Genomic DNA, 27116 nt, shown 5'->3' with positions numbered 1-27116 from the left:
AATTCATCAAATATAAGATGCATAGCAAAACATAGCTATAAAAACAAAACATTTTCATATGGGTATAAATATCCAGCACTTTTAAGCTATTCTTATTGATTCTTGAGCTTTTGATCCTGCCACTTTATACTATAATAAACACCAGTACCGTATTTTGGCATGTAATTAGATTATCAGTATGACTTGTATGTAATAATCATTAATGCAGTTATGTAATTGATATTATTATGTCCTCTATCTCAACTTACTCTGCTTTACTGCACATAACTTTACACAAGGCGGCTATTATACAGCACCGCTGCCACATTCAAGATCATCTTCAAAGGATGAAAGCTAAGAACATACCCCATAAATTGTGTTGAAAAGTGTGAAACTGTGTGTGCACATTTTTGAAGGATCTTAGAGGTCTTTGGCTCGTTTCCTCCTCCTAATTACTAAAGCAAACATGCGTGAGAGAGACCTGCACATCAAGTAATCTCTATCATGTGTCCACCATTGCCAACAGGCCCCTGGAATTTATTTTCACATCAATCCATTCCGCTCGGAGACAAGAGATATGAAGGGACCTATTCTTCACACCTCTTATGTAACAGGAAGGATTGTATTCAATACCATAAAAAGGAAATTTCTTTCAGCTTTGCCTTCCTGCTTGAAATGAAACTCTCATAGCAGCTTAAACTTAAATTTTGGGCATGTGTATGTGGCGCATCCAGTCTCCTATGCTGCTCCCTCTGAGCATAAAGAAACCTCTGTCCCTTTATTTTGGCCGAGTGTTTGTCTAATATATCACCACTCTCCCATCATTCCACGCCGATCAGCCTTCTGCTCCAGTCAGTGATAGGATCTGGCCTGTGATTTACAGCACCTTTACAGCTCTGAGAAATGCCCTTTAAGGTCCGAGAGGCCAGTGACTGATCAGAGAAGTTGAGAATAGTATGAAAACTATGTCTGAACTCATTGTTTGCAGGGACTTTTGTGTTAAGGGGCCAATTAGTGCGTCAAGGTAGAGCACGGTAGAGTAGACAGACTTTGCAAAGAGGTTAAGAAATGGATTATTACAAATGCTTTGAAGGATTTGCCATGTTTGACAACATGAACCCAGAATTTTTCCTCTACATTTCTTCTTCCTGAACACCGCACAAGAACAAAACATGTAAGCTTAATATGGAGTGGATAGTTCAGACTTGAAAACCACAAGTCAGTCTGATATCTAAATATTTTTTAAATGAGCAACTACATTTAATACTTCTAAAATATTTTAATAAAATAAATAAATGCACACTACCATTTGATAAAAAAAAAAAAAAACTTTTATTCAGTATTAAATTGAAAAAGTTTATAATATTACAAAATTAACGTACTTTTGAATTTTCTTTTCATCAAAGAATACAGAAAGAAAATGCATCACGGTTTCCACAGAAATATATGAAGCAGCAGAACTGTTTTGAACATTGATAATAATCAGAAATGTTTCTTGAGCAGCAAATTAGCAAATTAGAATGATTTCTGAACGATCATGTGACATGATGCTGAAAATTCAGTTCTGTTTTAAAATATATTCAAATAGAAACAGTTCTTTTTTGTTTTTACTTTTGATCAAATAAAAGCAGCCTTGGTGAGCTACTTCTTTCAAACACACACAAAAAAAAGTTACTGACCGCAAACATTTTTTAACGGAAGTGCATAAAAAAAACAAATCTGTGGATTACAGTGATTTTATGACTGTACCACTGTAAAATCACTTTAATATACAGCCTCATGAGGCTTCATGCTCAGTACCAGCAACTTTCCCCAGCAGGTAACTTGTGTGGAAAGGACATCCTAACTCATTCTTGTGCACCAACTGGCCTGATATGATACAGTTAGGTCTTATAATCTTCATTTATCAGCTATGACAGGTATGCATGACCCAAATTCACTTAGATAACCACCATCAAGATGTGACTTAGCCAAGCTGACATGTATAGTGACCGATTCCAGATGTCTGGCAGATTTTTCAAACAGACTAGGTGACTAGACAGCGAAGAATGAGGCTAATTTGCCAGACCAACAAGAAAGAGGCATTAACCAAGACCTAGAAAGCCTTAAAAGGTAATTTCTGCTCTGACGGCATTTCAGTGTACACTTTAAAGTCTTTTAGAGGACACTTGAATGAAGTAAGGCTTGGCCTTTGGTAAAGATGCGATTAAAGGTGAACATTTATTAAATCCAGTACATTTATTTGACATCACATGGCTCTCTAAGTGAGATGGAGTTTGTGAGCTCTCTGTTGTGACTGCATGAGAACCTGGAAACGGTCCGTTCTAGAAAGCCCTTCTGCCTCCACAGGATGTCTGTAATGATGCCTGACTTGAAGGGGAACCAGCTGACCTTGCATCCTTCCGCCAGCCGGAACAGAATCGCTCCCTACAGCAATCCCACAAATGTTCCATGTTGTCAGAATGCCTTAAATCCAAGTGGATCAAAAACATGGGCGGAAAGCCCAGAACATTGTAGAGAACACCGCTTTGTTCATGCAGAATGAGCACATTTTCCAGCATCCTCAGCATCAGGGTTTGTTAGTGCGTACCTGCTGTAAATGTCAGCATTCCCATGTAATCATGACAAGAGCTCTCTGTTTTGTAGCTCAGGTGACATAATGGAGAGCCCATTTAAATGTCAACAATGTCTTAAATGTTTCTTCTAGATGTCACAGATGTCAATTTCTGAGGAGAAATAAAGAAATGAGACAGTTTTTAAAGGAGTAGTTCACTTCCAGAACAAAAATATACAGATAATGTACTTACCCCCTTGTCATCCAAGATGTTCATGTCTTTCTTTCTTCAGTCGTAAAGAAATTCTGTTTCTTGAGGAAAACATTTCAGGGTTTCTCTCCATATAATGGACTTCTATGGTGCCCGTGAGTTTGAACTTCCAAAATGCAGTTTAAATGCAACTTCAAAGGGCTCTAAAATCATCCTACATGGCTGCAGAAGTACCAACACAGTGTTTACAAAGTGAACACACAAAGAAGATCAAACGGCCTTTACAAAAAAAAAGAAAAAAAAAGAAAACGCGATGTAGGACGATTTGGGAGTTTTTAGACCTACCCTAACTGTCTTGAACCAGAAAAAAACAGAGTTCACGAAGAGCTAGACAATATGAGCGTTTGAGGTTAAAAAGTATATAATATATATATATATATTTTTTTTTTTTGAAAATAACTTTTTCCCTAGATAAGACCCTTCTTCCTCGCTGGGATTGTTTAGAGCCCTTTGAAGCTGCATTTAAACTGCATTTTGGAAGTTCAAACTCGCGGGCACCATAGAAGTCCATTATATGGAAAGAAATCCTTTAATGTTTTGCTCAAAAAAAAAACTATTTCTTTACGACTGAAGAAAGAAAGACATGAAGACATGAACATCTTATAGATGACAAGGATGTGACTACATTATCTGTAAATTTTTGTTCTGGAAATGAACTACTCCTTTAAAGCTACACTAAGTAAGTTTTTTGAGATGACATTCACAGAATTTAATAATGACGTTTTTTGTTTTTTTTCCCTTTTTGCATTTCGACAGTGTGTGTTTGTCATATTCATAAATAAAGAAAAGAAGGACAGATTATTTTATGCAGTGGAATGAACCTGGAACCGAGAAGTGTTTGAAAGCAAAAAGTATAAGCGACAGTACCCATAATAAAACATGAATCAAAACAGCGCTGACTAACATTAATTACAAAACAAATGTGTTGGTGACAGTGCCATTCTCTAAGCCAGTAACTATGTTGGTCTGTTTGCCTATAAATAGCCTTGAAATCGTATAGTTAGCACAATTTTCTGATATGAATTGTAATATTTCTGTTTAATGTAATCATTGCCAAAGTTTTGTAACAAACTGATTTCAGTAGGTCTAAACAACAATGGAAAATAAGCTACTTACCTGCTCATTTGCCAATTTTCAGATTCTTTCATTTTCTTCCTTCTTTGATTATTGGCAGAGTTTTGGAATAGTTATCTGGAAACATTAGCAGTGGTGACTCAAGCCATCAGATTCATCCGCGCAGAATAGTGGAGCCGAAGCACAACTCTCGAAACTACCAAAACAATGTTCCTCCGCGAGTAACTTGTAGTTTTATGCTTCAGCCGCTAGATGGACAAAAGTTACATAGTGATGCTTTAACATACAGAAAAAAGCTATTGTATTAAAATCAAAGTGTATATCAGTGAAGATTCTTTAACCTTGGAAGAATTTGAAGAGAAATATTCTTATTGAGAGTCTGATTTTGATTGTAAACTTGGTCTGATATTTTCTGGTAAGTGTCCGAATACGTTTTGGGGCCCACTCTATCCACGAGAAACAAGATATTAGAGATCCCGTTTGTGATTTTTCTTTCCTGTGGGCCGAAATGAGATTTCAAGGGAGAAACATCTAAGTCCAGAGCAGAACCTCATCTCTCTGGCTCTCGTTTCCCTGTACCTCCTCTTTCCTGTGGGAAACGGTGTATTCCTGTGGGAATCTCTTTCCTCTCAGGAAGCAGGTCCCCTTTCAGAGTCAATAAGCCTTTCTGCTACACTCCAGCCCAGCGTGCGCACTCACATGTACAGGAGCGTGTTCACGTAGGTCTGACCGGCAGCTGTGGGTGTGTGGGCTCTTAGGAGCCACTTGTTTGAAGGGTTGGAGAACATTCCAACATTTGTTCACTAGCACAGAATAGTGGAAATACTCCAGTTTGCAATATACAGTATACAGGTTAATGTGACCATCAAACATAGAACAAGCATCACTAACTTTGCTCTTACTAAGAATTAGTTATGTTGTATTAATTATTAATATTTAATTTATATTTATTTTTTGCTTTTATTGCTTGTCATGTTAATAAATCAGTATGATTTACACTTGGTACAGCAAGACACATAATACCCTAGTTGTATTTTAAATGAGTTTTGAGAGCTATTGCATATGGAAAGATCAGGTAATGATTTATGGTTTTTTATTGCAATTATGCTTTAACAAGGACAGAGACACAACATTATAACCTCAATAATAAATAAATTATTAAATAAATATTAATTATTGAATTAAATATAACAAAATCAGTTTAGGGAAAAAAGAAAAATATTACAAATAAAACATGTCATGGACTATTTCTGTGGTGATTGTATTGCTTTGTATTGTATTGATTGATTTTATATATTTATTTGCTCTTTACACAGACATCATTGGCTAGGTGACTGGAATGTTTGTTGAAAGCATGGAACAGAATGGAAATTCATCTTTGTTAATATCAAATAATATTCTGACAGCGCTGAGGTATTATACAGATACTATTTCAAAGTGGTCTCTCAAAAATGCATATACGTTTTACCACCTCAAAAACAACTGCAAGGCCATAATACAGACATCAAGCTTTAACAGACGGATCAAGAGTGAATATTTTCCCATTCCTGTTGTCTGCAAAGCATGACCATCTATATTTTTCCCTCTGGAAACAAGCACAAAACAGTCACAAGTGAACTGCCTGTAAAATGCAATCTTTCATTTAATATTAATTTCTCATAGCCAGTAGCTCAGCAGCCAAAAATAATATAAGTGAATATTTCTCTAGGTAGGGCAGAAGGTTTGGTTGAAACTGTGTACATGTAGCGCAGTTAAGTTACTTTCTTATACTCTGATGTTTTCATAGTAACTGTTCCTTGTCTTTATTTACCTGGAGCTCTGTAATTCTATAAAATGAAGGTCTTTAATAAATCATTTATTTAGTATGCAGAAACTGACACCCGCGTAAAACACAGGAACCTCATACAAGCCCAACTGGATACAGTGCCTGGGGCTTCAGTTTTATTTCATTAGCGATGCCTGCTGAAGTAAAAACTATACTGTTGCTCATAATTAAGGTTAGGGGTTTTTCAAAACTTTGCACACTGGAACTCAAATTGTGCAAGGAGAGTTGTGCTATTACCATAAAAAAATCCCCTAAAATCTCTAGACTTATAATGGAGGGATGTGAGCCAAAGAATATCTAAAGACCAGAGAATAGACTCGAGGTTAGGCTCTTTTGACCAGAACAACCTAGCAACAACAGCTGAAATGTCCCTTCTCCAAAGTCAAAGTGCCATTGTGTTCATGAATAGAGTCTGTATGCGCCATGCTTTGACATTTCAATAAATTGAGAAATGATGGTTTATACAGTTTAAGTTTGTTTGTTTTAGAATGAAGTCTCCGGGAAGCTCAGGAGCTCCACAATGCCGCGTGTGTCCTCGCCTGGACTCGTGGAAATTACACAACAGATAACCTTTGAAACGCTTCATTGGGACCCATAATGATTGTGATTGTTACTGTTTGGGCTTTTGAAAATCAATCTTTCAAGCTAGGCTTAACTGTCCTCTATCAGCTGTAATTGTGAAGCCCAGGATTCCTGATTGTGTGCAATAATGTAATGTGATATATGGGATAAAATGCAATAACGTGAGGAATTTTCTGGAGCAGGAGGAACCTCGTTCTTGATTACTGCAGAGAACAGATCATCTTTTCAACACGTGACAGATTACGAGCCAAGATTCCTCTTGAACAAATGAGTTTAACCTGCACTACAGCGCCATCTGCAGGCCACAGCCGCGAACTATACATACTGGCTTCAATCTAGCCGATATAAAATTGTATAAACGGAAGTCATTAATTAGGCTACAATGTATCAATCGGGTCTTCCAAAGTCTAGCACTAATATTAACCATAACAAAACCACATATTCATGATGTTTTATTTGTGGTGAAGAGCTTAACAAATGTTAAAACATTATAAGCAGCATTTATTACATTACTTAACTAAATAATAAAAAGAATATGAATAAAACTTATAAATAAATAAATAAATAAATAAAATAAAGGTTTAAGCTAAAGGTTGACAATGCCTGTGCATTAAAAACATTATGCATGTATGTATATATATATATATATATTATATATATATATATATATATATATATATATATATATATATTATTTAAATGAATACGAATATAGTTTACATCATAAGAAATAATTTTAAAGTCTTAGACTTTTCATAAATATTTCATTTGTATTTAGATTTAATAGAAATGTCATCAAATAAATATACAAAATTAAAGGTTGAATTAAAGATTTTGGCAAGTACATTAAATTTCCTCCTCTTTACTATTATATATTTACTATTATATACATAGCATGTAAATCTTTCTTTCTTTCTTTCGGTACATAGAAAGGTCCCACTTTCTAACTTAAAAATATTTGCCTTAACAAAATTTATAATATTTATAGTCCAGCAAATGTTGTCCAGTAACTGTAATGTTTAAACATGGTTTTATTTATTAAAGACTTTAAAAGTCTTGGCATTGCAATTTAAACATTTGTACATGCTGGGCTTATTATTACACGGTCCATTTCTCTTCAGACATCATGAAGTTTGCTGCAAGCTCAAACCCAAACATGGAGAGAACAAGGAAAGTGCATTTTTAATTGTTATGTAAAGTATTTGTGGCAAAACACTTGGTCTGTGTGTGAGATCCTGCACACATCTGCCACATTTAATGGTCAGAACCAGACACTGAGGTTTTAGGGCTTCCTATGGCTTTCTCCAAAAATAAATTCATGCACATGTGGAGAAAAGAGTAAACAAGAACTCACCAAACGTTTTCCATTCCCCAGGGATCTGGTTTTGATGTGCTTTGCATCTGGTTAGATTTTTTGTACAGTAATACAATCAGTTCTTCCATGGCAGCCTCGCTATAAATTCCATCTTTATGATGCACTTTGTGTCTGGCTTCTTTACAACTCCAAGCTTCCTGGTTTCAAGTGCAAACTAGCTTAGTAAGGTGCGCATATGGAGGCCCGAGACAATTCACTTCATCACCACAAGAGGACGCCATTCAGCTGTGTGCAGTGCTTCTATTAGGAGAAAAAAAAAAAAAATATATATATATATATATATATATATATATATATATATATATATATATATATATATATATATATTAATGGTTAGGTACATTTTGTGTGTGTGTGTGTGTGTGCGTGTGTGTGTGTGTGTGTGTGTGTGTATGTGTGTGTGTGTGTGTGTTTGTTGTTGTTGTTGTTGTTATTTTGGCCGCTGGCTGTATTTGTAAATGTTTAATATGCTACATATTTAAAAAATGGGAGAAAATGTTGGAAAAAAAATTTCATGCTTTTTTTTTGTGCATATATAAGCAGCTAAAATAAGGTAGGAAAATTGAAAATTCACAATTTAAATGATTTTCACTTAATTTTGGTGTGAATATGGCCACTTTACATACTTTAAAAATCAATTAATTAATTAATTGTACACATGTTTCATGCAATAGTCTTCTTTTGCGATTACTAAATAATGCTTATTTATTCAAATACTTGTATATTTAAAGTGGATTTCCATCTGTTTCCCAGATACCAATCTATATAACGTCTACTTCAAATGATTATACTTTTTAGAGTACGAATAACGAATGTCCAGTGAGATCTATTAATATGAGATCTAATGTGAGATCCAAAGCGATACATGAAAATATTACATCTAGACAAAATATATCGCATCATTTTAAAAAATGAATTAATTAAAAGGCACGAGAAGCTTCTATAAGCATTTTCGTAATCTGCTGACGTTTGCGTGTACGTGCACTACGTCATCAAGATCGGCGTTGTTGCAGAGTCACTCTGAGTGGTTGAGTGTCAACAAGAGACTAGCGAGGGAAAAATCTAGAATATTGTGTATGATTTGTTGATTTCTTCTATTATTTGTGAGTATTGACCGTACAGACGTGATATCTAGATCGCGTTATGCCCGTGGACGGCCTGTCAGCGGGCGGTTTAAAGCAAGTTTTTTCACAGATATCGTCTCTACACGCTGGCTGGCTAACGTTAGCCTGTTAGCTTTGTGAACACAGACCCTCATAACAGGAGAACCAAACTCCTGTATGTCCGGGGTTTACACGGATTTGGGTCCTTTGGCCGTAAGTATATTTTCCTAATGGACGGTTTCTGTTGCTTATATATTTTGGTCGAGCAAAGAGACACAGAATGCAAACCGCTCCAACTGGATGAACAGAATGCTAAGCTACGCTTCATAATGCGAAGTGTTCATGTGATCAGCGTTTCATAACATGAATCACAACTTGTCAACTACTCCACTGTGATAATTTGAATGTTAGAGGAAATTACAATAATAGGTTGTACTTGAAGTCCGCTTGTCAGTAAGTCTGTATTTCATAGCATGATATTCAATGAGTTCTTTATAACTTCCATGCAGAAGTTATTCTAAATTCTCAAATAAAGTTTTATCCACTGCAGGTTTTCTTCATTTATTATATTATTCTAATCGTTTGAAGCTTATAATGGTTAAACGTACCTGAGTGGGTTAAAATAAAGTTACTGAGTGATATAATAACTATAATGTTACTTGGGTTTGCTATTTGCTGCTCACTAGTATTACTCTCTTCGGTTTTGGTTTCAGTGTCTAACATAATGGCTGCTGTGGAGGAAGTAGGAAAGGAGTGTGAGGAGGAGACACTACAGACCGCTTTTAAGAAACTGCGTGTGGATGCTGAAAGGTTTGTCATCTTTTGATTTTTTTCAGCTGCAAGTGAAATGGATGCTCACTTTTTTGGCAGAGTGGTTTTCTTTGAACTGTCCGGCTAATGTGTGTATTCCTTTCCAGTTCCAGTTCCACGACCGCAGTCCGCGTCTCTGAGACTTTGGCTTCCAGATTGGTTGCTCGAAGCAGCCCGGAAGGAGCCAAATCCAAGATGAGCTCCTCGAAAGATAACTGGCTTGGGTGAGGACCGCTTTAGGATTCTGACCTAGTGAACCCTGTAAAGCCTGACCTTAGAAAGAATAATCAGAAAACTCTGTTGCTTTTAAATGGAACAGCTGAGTGAAGATTCTGAAAGCTGAGGCTATCTATTACGTTTTCCGTTAAGCATCATTTTTGATACATCAGGACTTTATGGCACATAGGATATTATATAGTGAGAATAGGAATGAACATTTTTACTCCAAGGCCCAAAATGAGCAAAAATATGCAGTATATCAGACTGCTTAGCATTAAATGCATATACATATCAGTTGTCACTCTATATTTTTTCAGTATGATTTAGTAAGATTATATTTAAATACTTTTATTATCAAAGCTCTGTAGTTTCAAAACATATAAAACAGTGCAATACAATCATGATTGAGAGATGAACAAATACATTTGCTTAAGTCCAGTAAATGTTCATCTCAAAATATTACCAACAATTTTAAAGCTATCCTTATGATTACTTTATAAAAATCAGTAAAGATTTGCAAGCACGAGCTGAAGATGGACAGTTTTACAATTATGCTAAAAAGCCTTTTACTTGTTAAAAAAGTATGAACTGCCAATCAAATGACAGAAGGCATGTAGTACATTGTATACAAGTCTTTCAGCATTTTTTTGAACATTTAAAGGCTTTTAAAACTCATGCATCAAATAGACTCTGTAGGATTACAACAATCACACATAGCTATACTTCATACTAATGTTTTTGCCTTTTTTTCTTTTCTTTAGATGCACTAGAAAGTCTTCCAGAGGAGTTGTGAGAAGCCAGCGACGACGACGATCAAAATCGCCAATCCTTCATCCTCCGAAGTTTACCTACTGCAGCAAAATGTCTCCCCCTCCTGAACACCTCAAACACAAGACCCCGCCAGAGCCCGACGACACCGGCGCTGTCAAAAACGAAGTAGCATTCTCAGCTCCGTGCTCCACTGTATGCGGTGTCGTCGGCTATGAAACCCACCTCCCTTCTCCAAAGGGTCAGGGATCCCCCCTCAATCCCAGAATGCCCTCGGATGATGAGAGCGCTCCCGAAAACAGGCCCGCTTTAGGATGTGGGCCGGGATCTCAGGAGGCGGGCGCAGGTAATGCTGTTCTGTCTGACTTTCAAACTCTGTCCAAGTTGCAGGAGGCCGGTCAGTGCCCGTGTGGGCAGCGGGAATGCCAGTGTCCCGGTTGGCAGGGGGTGGAGGTTTACTCATTCACCGGCCTTCGAGATGTGATCTCCGAATGCGAGCGGAAGCTTCCCAGCCCGCAGGACAGTTCGTCCAACAGCAGAACTTCCGCTGGGGCGTCCAGCTCCCCTCGCTCTTGTTCCGAACAGGCCCGCGCCTACGTGGATGACATCACGATAGAGGACCTTTCCGGATACATGGAATATTACCTTTACATCCCCAAGAAGATGTCGCACATGGCTGAGATGATGTACACCTAAAAATGACCTTTAATGAAGCAAATTGAAGCATTGTGAAAAAAAAGAAAAGAAAAAAAGTGATTTATTTAAAATAAATAAATAAAAAGCAGTAATGAAGATGAATTCTGCTTTATTGTGGTATTGAGGATTCATGTTTGTTCTTTCTCCAGAACATCCAGACAACATGTACTGACTAAGAATCATGGGAGCATGACTCATTCTGTGATTTACTACTCTGTTTCCTTTGTTTTTGTTTGATTTTGTGATAACTGTTATGTTTGGTTTACATTTTAATGTTGCCAAAGGTCTATCCCAGAGACTGCAGGTTTGATTTCACTGATATATGCAAACTTACATGATGCCAAGTTAGAATTCTGTTCACCATGACAAGGATGTGATGTCATCTGATTTGTCAATAAAATGGCGTTTTGGGGATTGTTCATGACGTTTGGTGTCTTGGCCGTCTTGCTTTGCATCCTGCTGCTGCTTTAGTAACTAAATCACCAAAATGTTTTATTTCTACAGGATATTAATAAATTTAAGATAAAAAGAAATTAAACGTTCAAATAATGCATTATAACAATTGAAAGGATATAATGCAAAAGTAGTAAGACACTTGAACGTGTTCATCATGCAAGTAACATGCAATTTTTATTTTTACCTGCCTATATAAAAAGCTGTGTTATGTAAGGTAGGAGCTTCCTCTTTAAAACAATGCATTTGTTCTGAATCACCAATAAACTGGAATGAAACATGACCTGCCAATCCAGTGTTGTAACTAGTACTGCACGATTGCGTAATCCTGTATAAACAGGCCATTTTATGACGTCATTTTCATCGTGTTTTTGTAACGGCCGCTAGGGGGAGGCATGGCACCATTCATTCACTTCACTTCCCACGCTGAAGGCGTGCTTGAAGTTTTATGTCGGTAAGCAATAGGGTGAACGTGATTTCACCGAGTACAACATGTTCCTGGATCAACATCCTTGTTGATCCTGGAACAACATTCCTATCAACCAATCAGAATTGAGGGATAACTTTTCAGGAAATATCTGTTTTAGGCTTACAATCAGGGTCAGGTGCTTCTACACCCTTGTTAATCAGCTATCATTTCACACTGATTTTAGGAAGAAATTATGGGTACGGTTAGGTTTAGGGGTAGGGATTGGGTTAAGTCTGTATTTTTGGCCAGTTGTGTTGATCCAGGATCAGCAAAAGATGTTGATCCAGGAACATGTCTTACTTGGCAAAATCACGGCGACCAAGCAATAGAGTTATTTTAAAAACTTTATTTTATTCTTGAAGCACTAAGCCACTAGAAGCCATACAGAGATTTCTGATAGCAACATCATTTGAATATTTATGTATAATATAAAATAGCTTGTTCATTAGTAAGATACAGAGATCTCATTTAACCACATAAAGAAATATCTGTGCGAACCACAAACCACAACATCTGCAGAACATCCTAGAAACAAATTTTCCTTTTTTATTTATAGATTGTAGGGTTGGAGTCTTGATCCCTGTGGTCATTAATGTGGCTTTTGTCTGAACCTGGGTCTTAAAGAAAAATCTTGTTCTCTGGGTATACTCAGTTATGGCTTCATTTTAAATTATGTACTAAATGTAGAATTTTCTCGCTTTTAGTACATTCAATTTGATATCTTGGCTCTTAAACTGACATGATTTGGCCTAGATCGTTCACACCAAAAATGAAAATTTGCAGAAAATTTATTTAGTGAATGGGTGCCGTTAGAATGAGAGTCTAAACTGCTGATAAAAACATAATAATCCACAAGTAATCCACACCACTCCAGTCTATCAATTAACATCAATTAGAACTGTTTTGGCCTCTAAACACTTGATCTTTGCGTATTTCTCTCCTGATTCAGACCAGCAGATGACTTTATGGAGAAAGGACTTGTATTTTCTCCGGAAGCAATGGTTTAAGTTAGAATGTCTTAATGATGGATTTGTTTCTTATAAACAAGCAGCATTTTACTTCACAAGAAGTTCATTGATCGACTGGTGTGGTGTGGATTATTGTGATGTTTTTATCAGCTGTTTGGACTCTCAATCTGACGGCACCCATTCACTGCAGAGGATCCATTGGTGAGCAATTCAAGCAATGCTACATTTCTCACAATCTGTTCTGATGAAGAAACAAACTCATCTGCATCTTGGATGTCCTGAGGGTGAATACATTTTCAGCAAACTTCCATTTTTGGGTGAGCGATTCTTTTAAGTTTGGGTGTAACCATGTATTCAATAAAGGGTGGACCTTATGTAATATTTTAAGAATCTATTCAAATATTTTAAGAATCAACTATTCAAATCCCCATTACGAACAGAAGAACAGAATCTTCTTCTCTCAGACATAAGTATAAGATCGAGGGGAAAATATCCATGTAAACAGACGTTCACCTGACTTATTAAAAAAAAAAAAATTCCCTTGTTTACTTTCTTTAGCTCGGTGCACATGGGCCGGTCAGGTGGCTTTGTTCTCATCAGAGGGCGAGAGAGACGCCCTAAAGGGCATTCCAATGAGGTATACCTTGTGTTTCCAACCACGTCACAGATACTCCATAATATCTCTGTAAATAACCCACGTGTTAAATGTCATGGTATAAGTCATCTCTCACTTATCTGTAACATTTGCTTTGTATTTAAACACAAGTCTAATTCAACAATCCACCCCGTTTTTCTGGTTTACTGATTTCAGTTCTGTCTCTGCTCCTGTGAGAATGACTTGTAAAGTTGTATGGATTTTTACAAAAGGGGAACTGCATCAAAGCATACCAAGAAAAGCTATGGAAACACACAAAAGAGTCTGTTGGATGTTGCCAGTCAACAAAAGCTGCCCAGCTAACCAGTTTGCCTAATAATCAAGCCTTTTGTCAACCAGATTGAAAAAACACAGGGAATTCTGCTGGGAGAACATGCAGGCCGAACATGTGCGGATGCTTTTATTGTGGTGTTTGTTGTTTTGTTTGATGGAATTTGCTCGAAACACTTGGTATTTAGAGTATAGAGCTATAAATGAATGTAAATAGCAGCTAAAGTGATTTGAGAGAATTTGAGGAGAAATGTTCATGTTTTTAATTGTGGGATAAATCAAAGTTTGAGACAATTTTAGGTTTATCTCTAGTGGAGATCATTTATGTTCACTTTGTTTTCAAATGATTACAAATTATTATTACGATTATTATTTTCAGAATATTTATTTAAGGTAATTTTCTCAGGAAAAAACTCATGTAGCTTTAATAAAGATCTCAATTGGCTGTCTGTTTATTTTCATTGCTGTCTTGGAGAAACATGGAGATATTAAAGCGATGTTTAATTTACTGTTTCAACTTTACCCATAATAACATTTTTTTTTTTTTTTTTTTTTTTTTTTTTTTTGGTGGACATTTCAAGTTCCCATATCTCTTACAATCATGCATTTCAGAAATGCATGTTTAACCCTGTACAGCCTCACATATGAAATAATAGTCAGAAAAATCTCTTTTAAAATGGAACTGTATATTGAAACTTTATGCATGATGTTTTTTAAAAAAAAAAGTTTCCATATGTGTTTTATGTTTTGTATCATATTTAATACATAAACATTTTTGACTCATATAGTATGATATAGTGAGAATAAGGAGTTCAAACTTGAGGAAAACACCTAAATTTTATTTGTAATATAAATTTAGATTTTTATAACAATATAGTTAGAAAAATATTTTTTCACTCTAAATCTAACAATCATATGTCTTAGTGAGATGGTATTTAAATACTTAATTTTATGATCAAAACATTATAGTTTCAAAGCATTCAATGCAATGAATTTCACTGATAATGAGATTTCACAGCAAAATACAATGAACCACGTTTTCACAATTACACTAAAAGTCCTTTCACTTGCTAAAATAATAAATAATCAGTTAGATGACAGAAGGCAAGTAGTAGATTGCGTACAACAGGTTTTTCAGCAAAGTTTTGATCACGTAGCTCATTAAGAGGCCTTGGAAATGTGCATATCAGATATGATACAGTAGGCTTTATACGTTAGGAAACGTGCTGCTGTCACTCACTGGTGTTGTTCAGACTTGTCTCCTCACCTGCGCTCCCCCTCTCCCCCGTTCCCGTCCCTCCTAGCTTTGCTCCCTTTGTACGCTGGAATGTTTGTACTTGAATCCTGGCAGCATTCAATCACGGACTCAGGAGAGGAACGCCATTGTTCTGTCCTGGTGGGGTTGCTTCCCCCTGGGGAGACTTTTTCCCCTCTTTTTGTGTGTGTGTGTGTGTGTGTGTGTAATATAAGATGTTATTTTTTTGAAGGTGGCTGCACAGATTGCCTGATGATGAGAGTTTAACCAGTAATTGTTGAGGGTTGTTTTAATGAGGCATTAAATGATTGCACTTTCCTATATAGTGATACTATGGAAAAATTCAATTGAAATGTGGGGGGAAATGTCTGTGTGGGAAAGATTATGCACCAGAATTGAATACTTAGGCTTAAGGGTTTAAAAACATAATCGTCAGTAACCGTGATGGTTTTCACAGCAAGACCTACTAATAATAAATATAGACATTTTACAATGTTTACATGGACTTTTTGACCCAAGCTACTTTTTCCCATGGTTTAGGCTGGATGCTCATATGGAAGTGTTTAGGGCAGCGCAGCTATAGCAGGATCCTGTCGCCACTCAACCCACAGCCACCCTCAGAGGGGCATGATCCTAGCAACTAGGGGTCAAAGGTCAGCAGAGTTGAGTGAGACTGGAAAGATCCAGATCTGAACCTTTGTAGAACGCTCTGATCAGTCTGTATGTGTTTTTGAAGGGGTAAACCACTCATTTCTCATTTTCCCTTTTTTTTTTTTTTTTAGTTTGGCTGGATTTGGGGAAATGCTCAAATCTGTTTTTTTTTTTTTTTTTTTTTGGAAGGTAGTTCACATGACCTATGTATATATATATATATATATATATATATATATATATATATATATATATATATATATATATATATATATGTATGTATGTATGTATGTATATATATATATATTTATGTATGTATGTATGTATGTATATATATGTATATCATGTAGACCTCAGCAACCACACAATACTGGCAACAGACCATAACAGCCTGTTTATTCAGTATAAAAAATGTAGTTAAACATGAGATTAAAAATCTGATGTAATGTCTTTCAGATGTATTTTTTTTTATTATTTTTCATATTCAGTTTCTAATAAACACATTAATATAATGCCAACAGGATACCCACTAATCTATGCATTATTTGCACAATTAAATCATATTTATGCATTTTGCAGTGTGGAGAAAGTTTTATTTTTTATCTAAAATATAAATACTATTATGATTATTAGCTTTATTTGCTTTACTTTACTTTACCAAAGAGTGTTTTTTTCTCTCTCTAAATGCCTAATTTGTTTTGATATACTAAAATCAGTCCAAGGGTCGAAGGTGCAAGAAAAGTGTGAAACAAGAAATTCTATTTTACAGACCTTACATTCTAGTTTCTGTAAAATGCATCTTTGGGGACATAGATACCTTAAAAGGACACATTTGTTGAATGTTCCGTACTATTGGATGAGATAGAAGTATCCGGATTTGATTAGGGTATAAATATTGAGTTCAAGTATTTTCCGGTTGTCTCACTCTGCAGTAGACTTTGAATGACTTTATTGCTTGACCATTTCTTGCAAGAAATACATTTTCAAAAGACTTTTGTCTCATACCTTTATTGAAATACAGAAACTTCATCGACAGCAGATACTTTCATCCAAAGCAACTTAAAAAATAGAAAAAGTTATAACAGACAAGAAAGAGGAGGTTAAAACGGTCATTTCATGTAACTTCATGAGACTAGTATTTACTCCATGGCACTTTTTTAAATTGCTGTCTATTATCTTTTAAATTGCTTTCCATTTGTGCATGGGGCATCTTTAATACCATTTCAAATAAATGTGTATAACCGCTTAATTTTTTTCTGTATTAGGTGTATAAGACTTCATGAGCGTATAATACAGATCAAAGTGCTTCTTGACTTTGATCTCCAATCTAATCCATATTAAAAAGGTGAATCAACATATTCAATTGTAATTAACAGTAATTCAGTTGCAAATGAAAGTGATGGCATTCATCTTGCTTATGATCAAAGCTCTGATTACCTTCTAAACTAGCATCTAACGAGCTGTGTAATGAGAGAGGAAGCGTGTAAAGTCAACACAGTCTCTCAGTTCACTAACTGATGAGGTGAGACTTTCTATGCAGTGATGCTTAGCAGGACATTGATTGCATCAAGCACTTAATCATGATCATCTGGATGACTGCAGGCTCAATGCTGGTAGATGGTGGCTTATTTTTAAGTGTCTCATTCCTTATCTATTCAAGTTCTCCCTGTTAAACCAAAACATAAGTAGGTTACATGGTCTCAACTTTGTCAGGGTCACAAACACAGATTTGCCACGGCACCAACATTTTTAATATCAGCTCAGCACATTTCTCATTCAAGTAAATAGCTCCTTACTCTTATTGTATAGCCTAAGTTTCTCTTGAGCTTGATACATCATCTGAAAGCTGAATAATTAATATTTCCATTGATGTATGGTTTGTTATGATAGGACAATATTTGGCTGATATACAACTATTTCAAAATCTGGAATCTGAGGGTGCAAAAAAATCAAAATACTGAGAAAATCACCTTTAAATTTGAACAAATGAATTCTTAAAAATGCATATTACTAATCAAAAATTAATTATTTATATAATAAAAGAAAAAAATTAAAAAAAAACCCCAATGAAAAACTATACTTACTAAATAACCAAATTATTCATAAAATAAAAGAAAAATTGATAATTTTGACCCATACAATGTTTTTTTGGCTATTGCTAAAAATATACCCCAGTGACTTAAGACTGGTTTTGTGCTCCAGGGTCACATTTGTTCTATTAACCTCCACATTATGTTCCCAGAAATGCTCACTTATTGCTGATTTCCCAAGCAGAAATACAAATGAATGTCTTAGTTGCATATAAAGCAGTAGTTTTTGAATGCATCAATGCACTTTTTGAAAACAGTTTCAGATGAGACTGCACTGTACAAAATAAAAGTCATTTCTTACAGGCCACTTAGCAGCAGATACTAACAGACATTAAAAAACAGACTTGAAAAAAACAAAGAATGAAACTTGATTTGATATGAATAGAAAACCACAAAGCCAGTGTTTTAACTGGGGGATTTTTATGTGGAAATGAAAAATGTTTTACTATTTTATTTTTTTTTTTCTCAAGCAAATATGAGTGGTGCTCACACATGCAAAACAAAATGATAAGGGTTTTTTTTTTTTGGTGGAGGGGGGGGTATTTTTTTACAACATACAAAAAAATACTAATATATAATTAGTGTATTTAATATCTTTTTAGCTTTAATTTATTTTTCTTTTCATTTTAGTTTTACTTCAGTTTATAATTTTATTTCAGTTTGTTGCCAAGGCCAAGTTTATAATTTCTATTGTCTGAATTTTTCATCAGGTATTGATTTCAGTTTTATTTCAATGAACATAAAAGTGAGTAATTAATGTAAGTTTCATCTAATAATAGTTTTAGTTTTAAATAACAATTACAACACTACTGTCCACAACAAGATGCTTGATATGAGCTAATGTTAGAGGTATGAAGTAATGTGATGTAAGCCTAATCAAACACCACCAATGAGAGCAAAATGGAAATGAAAAGCCTAATATTAGTAATAGAGTAATATTAATAGAGCACCAGAAACTCTTTTTCCTTTTTAGTAAAACCACAGAGTGCACCTGCCGTCTGCTCACCAGCAAAAAGCAGAACAGGAACCGACTCGGTTACACGTTGTGACCTTTTGCCAAAAAAAAAAAAAAAAAACAGATTCATTTTAATAATGGCGAGCACACAGAGAATCATATTGTGTCCTCATTAGAATCATGTGACTTGTAAATGAGAGACGCTCATTGTACAGTGAAATGTCACACCTGGCCAAGAGCAAAAACACAGCGGGCAGGTGAAACAGCAGAGAGACGTGTTAAGTGTCTATATTGTCTCCTGGGCATATAAACACTCTGAAATGGTAAAATGATCCATGTCAGAGCTTTTGTCTAACAAAGGCAGTCGCGGATAATTCTCCAGTGAAATGTGGAATAGTATGACAAAAAAACCTCTATTCATCCAAACTCCACACCCTGAAACACATACATGCACACATACACTTCAGAAAGCATGTTTCACGAGTCATTTATTGTTTTTGGTCCTTAAATCATTGTAGAACTAGAATATCATCCCATGCAAATGTTGATATTCTGTTCTCAATGACTTTGGTTCCTTCCTCTTTCAATGTAAACCAAAGGATTTTAACATCCTGTTTTAGCAACTCTTGTAATTTGGAAAAGCTGCACAATTTGATCTACAGTGGTGGCCAAAATGATTAGAACACTAGTATTTTCAGCACCTAAAAATAGGTTTGAGTCAGTTATTTCTATCTTTTGCTGTAGTATGTCAGTAGGAAATATCAGTTTACCTGCAAAGCAACAGTACTGTTAAAAGTTTTAGGTACTTGTGTAAAAATGCTGTAAAATGAGTATACTGTCAAAAATACTGTCATAAATAGATTTTCTTTATCAATTAACTTCTATTAATTAAATTAAATCAACACTTGGTGTGAACTTCCTTTGCGTTTAAAGCAGCTATTACCCTCGTGCACTTGCTCATAGTTTTTCAGGGAGCTTTGCAGGGAGGTTTTTTGAAGCATATTGGAGATGTTGCCACAGTTCTTCTGGATTGAGTCTGTCTCAGTTTGTTCTGTTTCTTCATGTCATTCCAGACAGACTGGATGATGATGGGATCAGATCTCTGTGTGGAGCACTGGCTGTTGTGCAAACAAAAACCTGACTGGATTATTACAGTTAATGGCAAAATGAATGTTTGGAAATGTAAACTGATATTTCATACTCACTCACTACAGCAAAAGATAGAAATAACTGACTTAAAACCATTTTTAGCTGGTAAAAATAATAGTGTTCTAATCATTTTGGAAACCACTGTATAATTAAAATATGTACAAATGAAGCAGTACAAGTTACGCTGTCTGTAAGATTTTTTTTATGCTTTTGGAAGACATCTCTTCTGCTCACCAAGGCTGCATGTATTTAATCAAAAATACTGGAAAATCAGTAATATTGTGAAATATTATTACAATTTAAATGAACTGTTTTGTATTCGAATATATTTCAAAATGTAATTTATTCCTGTGATGCAAAGCTGAATTTTTAGCATCATTACTCCAGTCTTAGTGTCACATGATCTTTCAGAAATCATTCTAATATGTTGATTTATTGCTCAGGAAATATTTCTTATTATTATCAAAGTTGAAAACAAAGTTGCTTCACATTTTTGCAGAAACTATCATAAATTTTTATTTTCAGATTCTGTGATAAATAAAAAGTTCAGAAGAACAGCATTTATTTCAAATAGAAATCTTTTGTGAATGTCCTTACTTTAACGTTTGATCAACTAAATGCATCTTTGCTGAATAAAAATATCAATTACTTTTGAAAAATGATGTTTGAACAATACTATACAAGTTTAATTTTTAGGCTTAGTGGTTTTGAAAAGTGCATGCACTGCTAATAAGTTTTAGATCTTTCATTGTACATTTTAATGTAAAAATGTGCATGGCTCATCATACTCAATATTAATAACTTTATAAAATAAGGAATCATTTTAAAAGACATGATGTACCCAGCTTTCTGCATACAGAATAAACAACTACGTAATAAACTCCTAAAGGAATTACACCACAAGATGAAGTGAAATTTTGTGACTCATCATGCAGTTCTCTAGCTGCACACGTAAACTGTGGCTGACCGGTGCAGCACATGTGACGTTTTAACAGGAAATTCCAGCCATTCCACACAATTCCCCTATCGCAGCTTTACTCGGTTACCACATGGTCTTTCTCGTATCCATACTCCAACACAAACACACACACACACACATCTTCCACTGTTTAATGCCCTATGGGCTTCCTCTTAAATTCCATTTTCTTGCATATGCACAGGAAGTGGTGACGTCTTCCTGGCTTTTAGTGTGTGCTGGGAAAGGGAACTAGCGTGTACTCTTCTATATATGGTTTGGCAGTGTGGTAGGTGGCTGTAGTTGGAGGGGGTGAAGCGTAGCTCTTGTGTGCCCTGTTTTTATGGCTCCCAGTCAACAGAGTTGCCTTCTACAGCCTTTATCTCTTAGTCCGTAAGGTGAAAAAGTGAGATATGAAAAGGGAAAGTGTAAAAAAACAACAACATGAAAATGAATTTGAGAGAGAAAATAAAAAATTGAGTGAGGGAGCTGGTTAGATTAGAAAGAGCAGGAGGATCCAGTCCAAAGTTCAAATGGAAAATAGGTGGGGCTTCAGTCATACCATAGTAAAAGAAGTGGGCGTGTCTGTTTGTGTGAATTTCCAAAGAAGAGAAATTCACTGAAAAGGAAAAGCAAAATGCTTTGTCATATTCGCAGTTAAAAAAGTGAATATGAAAAAATATATATTTCCACAGAACAGGAAAATGATTCTGCTAGACTTTATTACAGTATTTTTGCCCATGATAAAATATCAAATATATACAATTTATATATCATTTATAATATTGACATATTATTTTATTAAAATATTTTTATCACAAACATATTAGAATTATTTCTTAAAGGGATACTCCACCCCAAAATGTTTTTTTTTTTTCACTAATCACTTACCCCCATGTCGTTCCAAACCCGTAAAAGCTTTGTTCGTCTTCGGAACACAGCTTGTGACTGTCCCATAGACTGCCAAGTAAAATACACTGTCAAGGTACAGTAAAGTATGAAAAGCATCATCAGAATAGTCTATCTGCTGTCAGTGGTTCAACCGTAACGTTATGAAGCGACAAGAATACTTTTTGTACACGAATAAAACACAAATAATGACTTTATTCAACAAATTGTCTCCTCTGTGTCACTCCACATCAGCGTAGCGTCATTTTGGCGAATCTGAGCAGTACGCAGACAGCGTACACTCTTCTGTGTCAGCCACGCCACAAGGATATGTGTTCTACGTATATTTACACTTTGATTTGAAAGAAAACAGCACATCCTGTGTCGCAGCTGACATAGCAGATTCGCCAAAATGGTGCTACGCTGATGTGGAGTGACACAGAGGAGACAAACTGCTGAATAAAGTCGTTATTTTTGTTTTATTCACGTACAAATTGTATCCTTGTCGCTTCATAACATTACAATTGAATCACTGATGGCAAATGGACTATTCTGACGATGCTTTTAATACTTTCCTTGACCTTGACACTGTTATTTATTTGGCAGTCCATGGGACAATCACAAGCCTCCTGGTTTTCATCCAAAATATCTTAAATTGTGTTCCGAAGACGAACAAAGCTTTTATGGGTTTGGAGCGACATGGGGGTAAGTGATTAATGACAAAATTTTCTTTTTGGGGTGGAGTATCCCTTTAAGGATTATGTGACACCAAAAACTGGATTAATGTTGCTGAAATTCAGCTTTGCATCAAAGGAATATATTACGTTGTTAAATAGAAAGTAGGTATTTAAAATTGTAATAATATTTCGGTTTCTACTGTATTTTTGATAAAATAAATACAGCTTTGGTGATCATTAGAGACTTCGTTTATATATATATATATATATATAATATATATATATATATATATATATATATATATATATATATATATATATATATATATATATATATATATATATATATATATGTATAAACGAGAACTAATTCAGAATAACATCAGTGGCACTGCGTGAGAAAGGCCGTGAGATCATGAGATCAGTGTTGGCAGCCCTGGTTTTCACAGATCAAGAACAATTTACCTCAAGATGCTTTTTGAGATTAGATGTTGAATCCTGTGTAGCTGAAAGTTTTTTTTGCAGGTAAACATAGCTTGCATTGCACTGTGATTTTACAGCTCTTTTTAACTTTATGGAAAATTGTTTTTGAATTTTCTATTACCAAAACACATTGCATGGTTTTCTGATTTTGAGTCCTATAAAAATTCCTAAACAGCTTACATTAATATTAAATGAAATTAATGACAAAATCTAATCTGAACAAGCATCTTGAGGTAAATTGTTCCCGATCTTTGAAAACCAGGGCTGCCAACACTGATCTCACGATCTCACGCAACATGTCTATTTTCATAATTTCTTCTTTCGGTTACACTTTATTTTAAGGTGTCCTTGTTACAGTGTAATTATATATTTAAGTACTGAGTAATATTAATTAACTATATTGTTAGGGTTAAGATTAGGGTGTGGCTTAGGGTTATGTGCATGTAATTATGCATAATTTATTGTTATTATAATAGTAAGTACATGTAATGTGAAACAAGGACACTGTAATATAAAGTTTTACCCTCCTTTCTTACCCTTCATTTCTTCTATGCTGCCTCTGCATTGCAGACATGGATATGGATTTACTGATACGGATTTCATTTGATTGGTAACAGCCCCATAGTGCCTTGTTATTCTAATTAAATATAATCATTTAAATTTCAAATTAAAGATGACAAATTTGTTAAGGTTAGAAAAATCAAACAAAAATGTATGGATGATGCTTTTTGTGTATCTGTAAGTACTAAATAAACCATATACTAAAATCTGAGAAACAGTAAGAATGGCAAGCACTTTGTGACTATTCTTATATAGCAGTAATATTATATTTATTGGTCATAACTACAGTTATGCAACATGGAAATTGTTTTGTTTGGTACATTAAATCCTTTTAAAACCTCCAGTATTCCAAAGTATTTAGAGTAAGTTACTAAACTTGAGTAATCTAATAAAATATGTTACAGATCTGTTCAAAACAGATAACAATTCACATCTATACCAATTAATATGTTAATGATGTTAATGATAGAGGAATGTGGTCTGCACCTCTTGTAAACTGATGAAGGAAGATAAAGAAAAATAAACAAACAAACAAAAAGTCAGCCCGGACAAAAATGCCTCCCCTAACAGCGTTAACTTAATCTATGTAGGCCGCTCAAAGGGACTGCATAGCTTTATTGTTCAACTCTGTGGCATGTGTGTTTGTGATGAGCTTATTTACTTCATAATGAGTAGTTTACAACAACAACCACAAACATCACCTCACGTCTAACACCCCTCAGGAGAAAGAGATTAGATGGGATTGTGTGCGCTAAACACTTTAAAAATGTCACTGATTACTTTATAGTAACTTCGTCTAACGTCACACCCACACATACCTGCTCTGATTGCAAAACAGACATATCAGAAATGTGCCTCAAGTAACTAAAACCTGAAAATGTAGTTTTAAAAAAGTGTCCAAATTATACAAACCAATGCACACTAGTAACTAGTTGCTTATTAGCATGCCTATTAATAATATATTGGCTGTTCATTAGCACTTATAAAGCACATATTTTGCATGACCATATTTTACATACCTAATTCTACCCAACACCTAAACTTAACAGCTAGCTTACTAACTCTTAATAAGCAGCACATTAGGAGTGTATATATATATATATACATATGTATGTATGTATGTATGTACATTTATATTTACATCTGAAAAGAATACACTTGGAGAAAATAAATAATGTAAAATTCCGAAAAGGAAAATCTAAAAATAAATAGGCTATAATAAATTGTACACACACACACACAGATGTATATGCAGAAAAAACTATATTTTATTACATGATTGCTTGTGTGTGTATATATATATACATATACACACACACAAGCAATCATGTAATAAAATATATTTTTTTCTTAGTATCCCATTAAAGAAAGAAACACAGAAAGACAGAAACACAAAAGAGCGAAGGGACCACACAGAACTCTTTTTTCCACCATAAACAGTCATAAAGTTTGCAGTTGTGTGTGTGTGTGTGTTTTTTTTTTTTTTTGTTATGGAGGTGTGAGATCACACACGTACCAGCAATATGGCTACAAAAAAATGATTAAACTTTCTAGCCAATCTAGAGTGTAATAAAAAAATGAAAAGCAAACACACGCACACACAGCAGCACAGCACAAAGGCCTCCATTGTTGTACTTGAATTGGAATGTGTGTCAGACTATGTCAGAGGTTGGGTGGAATTTGCTTTTTACATGGAGACAAAAGACGGACTATGACTGAGTGAAAGTCGAGGCGGGGATGTGGAGAAGGCCAGCGTACAGCAGCACTGAGCCAGGCGCTTCTCTCTAATGTACACCATGTGGATTTGATTGCCACAACTGCTTGAACGAACTGACCCGAGCTGCAGTGTTTACTGCCTCTGCCTAAACTTTTCCATCGTTGCTCTTGGATCAGCAGCCGCCCGCTATAGAACTGATTATCAATGACGGCATAATAGCAACGCTGACAACCCATGAGCTTTGAAATGCTACATTTAAACACAAGCCTATAGGTGGAATTGTACATATTGAAGAATATGGAGCGCACTTGTTTGTTCTGCTTAAATAATGAATTACAACTGAAAGTGAGTTACAAAATAACAAAGAATGAAGATTCACCACAAGCTTTTGGTTCATAAAAATCACATTTCTAAGATTCTTTATGCGCCCTATTTTGACCCTTACATAAGGAACATTATGCATCACTAATAAGTATGCAATGTTAACTTAGATCATAAATGTGATTGATGGCTATTTTTGTTTTCAAAAGTCCTGTTTTGCTTATGTCCGCATTTCTCACATTGCGTGCATTCACAGATGTATTTCACTCTGCACTCTCAGTCTTAATGCAAATGCCATCTTTAAAAAACATGTTCATCTCTTGCAGTTTTCAGAACACTTCCTTCACATTGTTTAAAATGTACTCTAGTCCCAGACTAAACAAATCAAGGCTGAAGTCAGGCCAGATTCTTCTCGCACTTCATAATATAGGACAGTCTGAGACCTCATGAGCAGCAGGTCAGTGACGCAGCTGGTACTTTTTACAACTTGGTTTGAGCGTAGAAGAACTTTCCACGATTTTACAAGCAATCTGAAGTTGATGTTTAAACTTTGCTGTATGAGCAGATGTGAAGAACACAGTGTAATCAAGCAAGAAATACTGCAAGATTCTTCAGTGGACAACAAGGACATAAGAAGATAATTGGGAATTTGTTGTTTTGAAATATATAAAGAGGACTGCTGTAGAAGTGCATGAATGTATATATTTAGATTGTTAAGACTGCATTAACAATAATGTCTGTTTGAGGTTTTAAAATTATTCAGATTAGAATGAAGATTAGAATATTATGTGTGCACTGTTGTAATACCATCACATTCATCCAGCCACTTCTAACAAGTCAATCTGAATCTGAATCAAGTTCGTTTGCCAGGTAAATTAGGCATTTAAGGGGATTTTGACAGCAATTATTTGCAGTATTTCTGAACCTTAAGTCCTATACACTGACCATTTACATACATGAGAGACTTTTATTAGCATGACAGTCTTGATTAACTACAAGTGACTTATACTGAATGATTTGCATTGCATTCTAAGCCACTATTCTTACTAATGGGGAATCATAAATAGTGACACATTGCAGACATGCTTAGGTGATTAACCTATTTTTTTTAACCTAACTCTAATCTTTGTAATAGAGTGTATTTGTAATGACTTTACAAAGAATTGATGATTTCAGTGATTACCAAGAGAGGATTTAAGCTACTGTAATAAAGTAGCTTGGGAGTAAAGCTCTATTTACTGACAGTGTCATGTTGGGACTTGCAAAAGTGGTTTCAAGTTCAAAGTCACGCTAGAATAGAAATGCTGTGGTGAGAGCGAGTTATTCCATCATTTTCCAGTTAC

At 35.1% G+C, this 27116-nt stretch overlaps 1 protein-coding gene and 1 long non-coding RNA gene across 3 annotated transcripts; one reads left to right on the top strand and one right to left on the bottom strand.

Moving 5' to 3' along the window:
- Positions 1-1658: 1658 nt before the first annotated feature.
- Positions 1659-7872, bottom strand: LOC122137711. Its single transcript, XR_006155057.1, has 3 exons — positions 7640-7872; positions 3921-4126; positions 1659-2705 (listed from the first exon to the last, which is right to left on the bottom strand). It is a non-coding gene; the product is annotated as an uncharacterized LOC122137711 (long non-coding RNA).
- Positions 7873-8640: 768 nt separating this feature from the next.
- LOC109052601 (oxidative stress-responsive serine-rich protein 1-like) lies at positions 8641-11680 on the top strand. Of its 2 annotated transcripts, none has more exons than XM_042726547.1 (4): positions 8641-8976; positions 9477-9573; positions 9681-9797; positions 10554-11680. In XM_042726547.1, exons 2-4 carry the CDS (start codon positions 9488-9490, stop codon positions 11254-11256), a joined length of 906 nt encoding a protein of 301 aa, XP_042582481.1. In that variant the 5' UTR covers positions 8641-8976; positions 9477-9487; the 3' UTR covers positions 11257-11680. The 2 variants fall into 2 exon arrangements, with proteins under 2 accessions (XP_042582481.1, XP_042582482.1); XM_042726548.1 differs by having other exon boundaries at positions 8644-8976; positions 9687-9797.
- The last annotated feature ends 15436 nt before the right edge of the window (positions 11681-27116 follow it).

This window comes from Cyprinus carpio, chromosome B6 (assembly GCF_018340385.1).
Source record: "Cyprinus carpio isolate SPL01 chromosome B6, ASM1834038v1, whole genome shotgun sequence".
Taxonomy (NCBI): Eukaryota; Metazoa; Chordata; class Actinopteri; order Cypriniformes; family Cyprinidae; genus Cyprinus; species Cyprinus carpio.
The sequence above is the reverse complement of the archived record's forward strand: the minus strand, read 5'-3'. Positions and strand labels throughout refer to the sequence as shown.

Bases quoted from the DNA above. Each gene is read 5' to 3' on its own strand.
- LOC109052601 (XM_042726547.1), top strand. From the start codon at position 9,488: ATGGCTGCTGTGGAGGAAGTAGGAAAGGAGTGTGAGGAGGAGACACTA. The intron at 9,574-9,680 runs GTTTGTCATCTT...ATTCCTTTCCAG, and splicing joins CTGCGTGTGGATGCTGAAAG to TTCCAGTTCCACGACCGCAG. The intron at 9,798-10,553 runs GTGAGGACCGCT...TCTTTTCTTTAG, and splicing joins TCGAAAGATAACTGGCTTGG to ATGCACTAGAAAGTCTTCCA.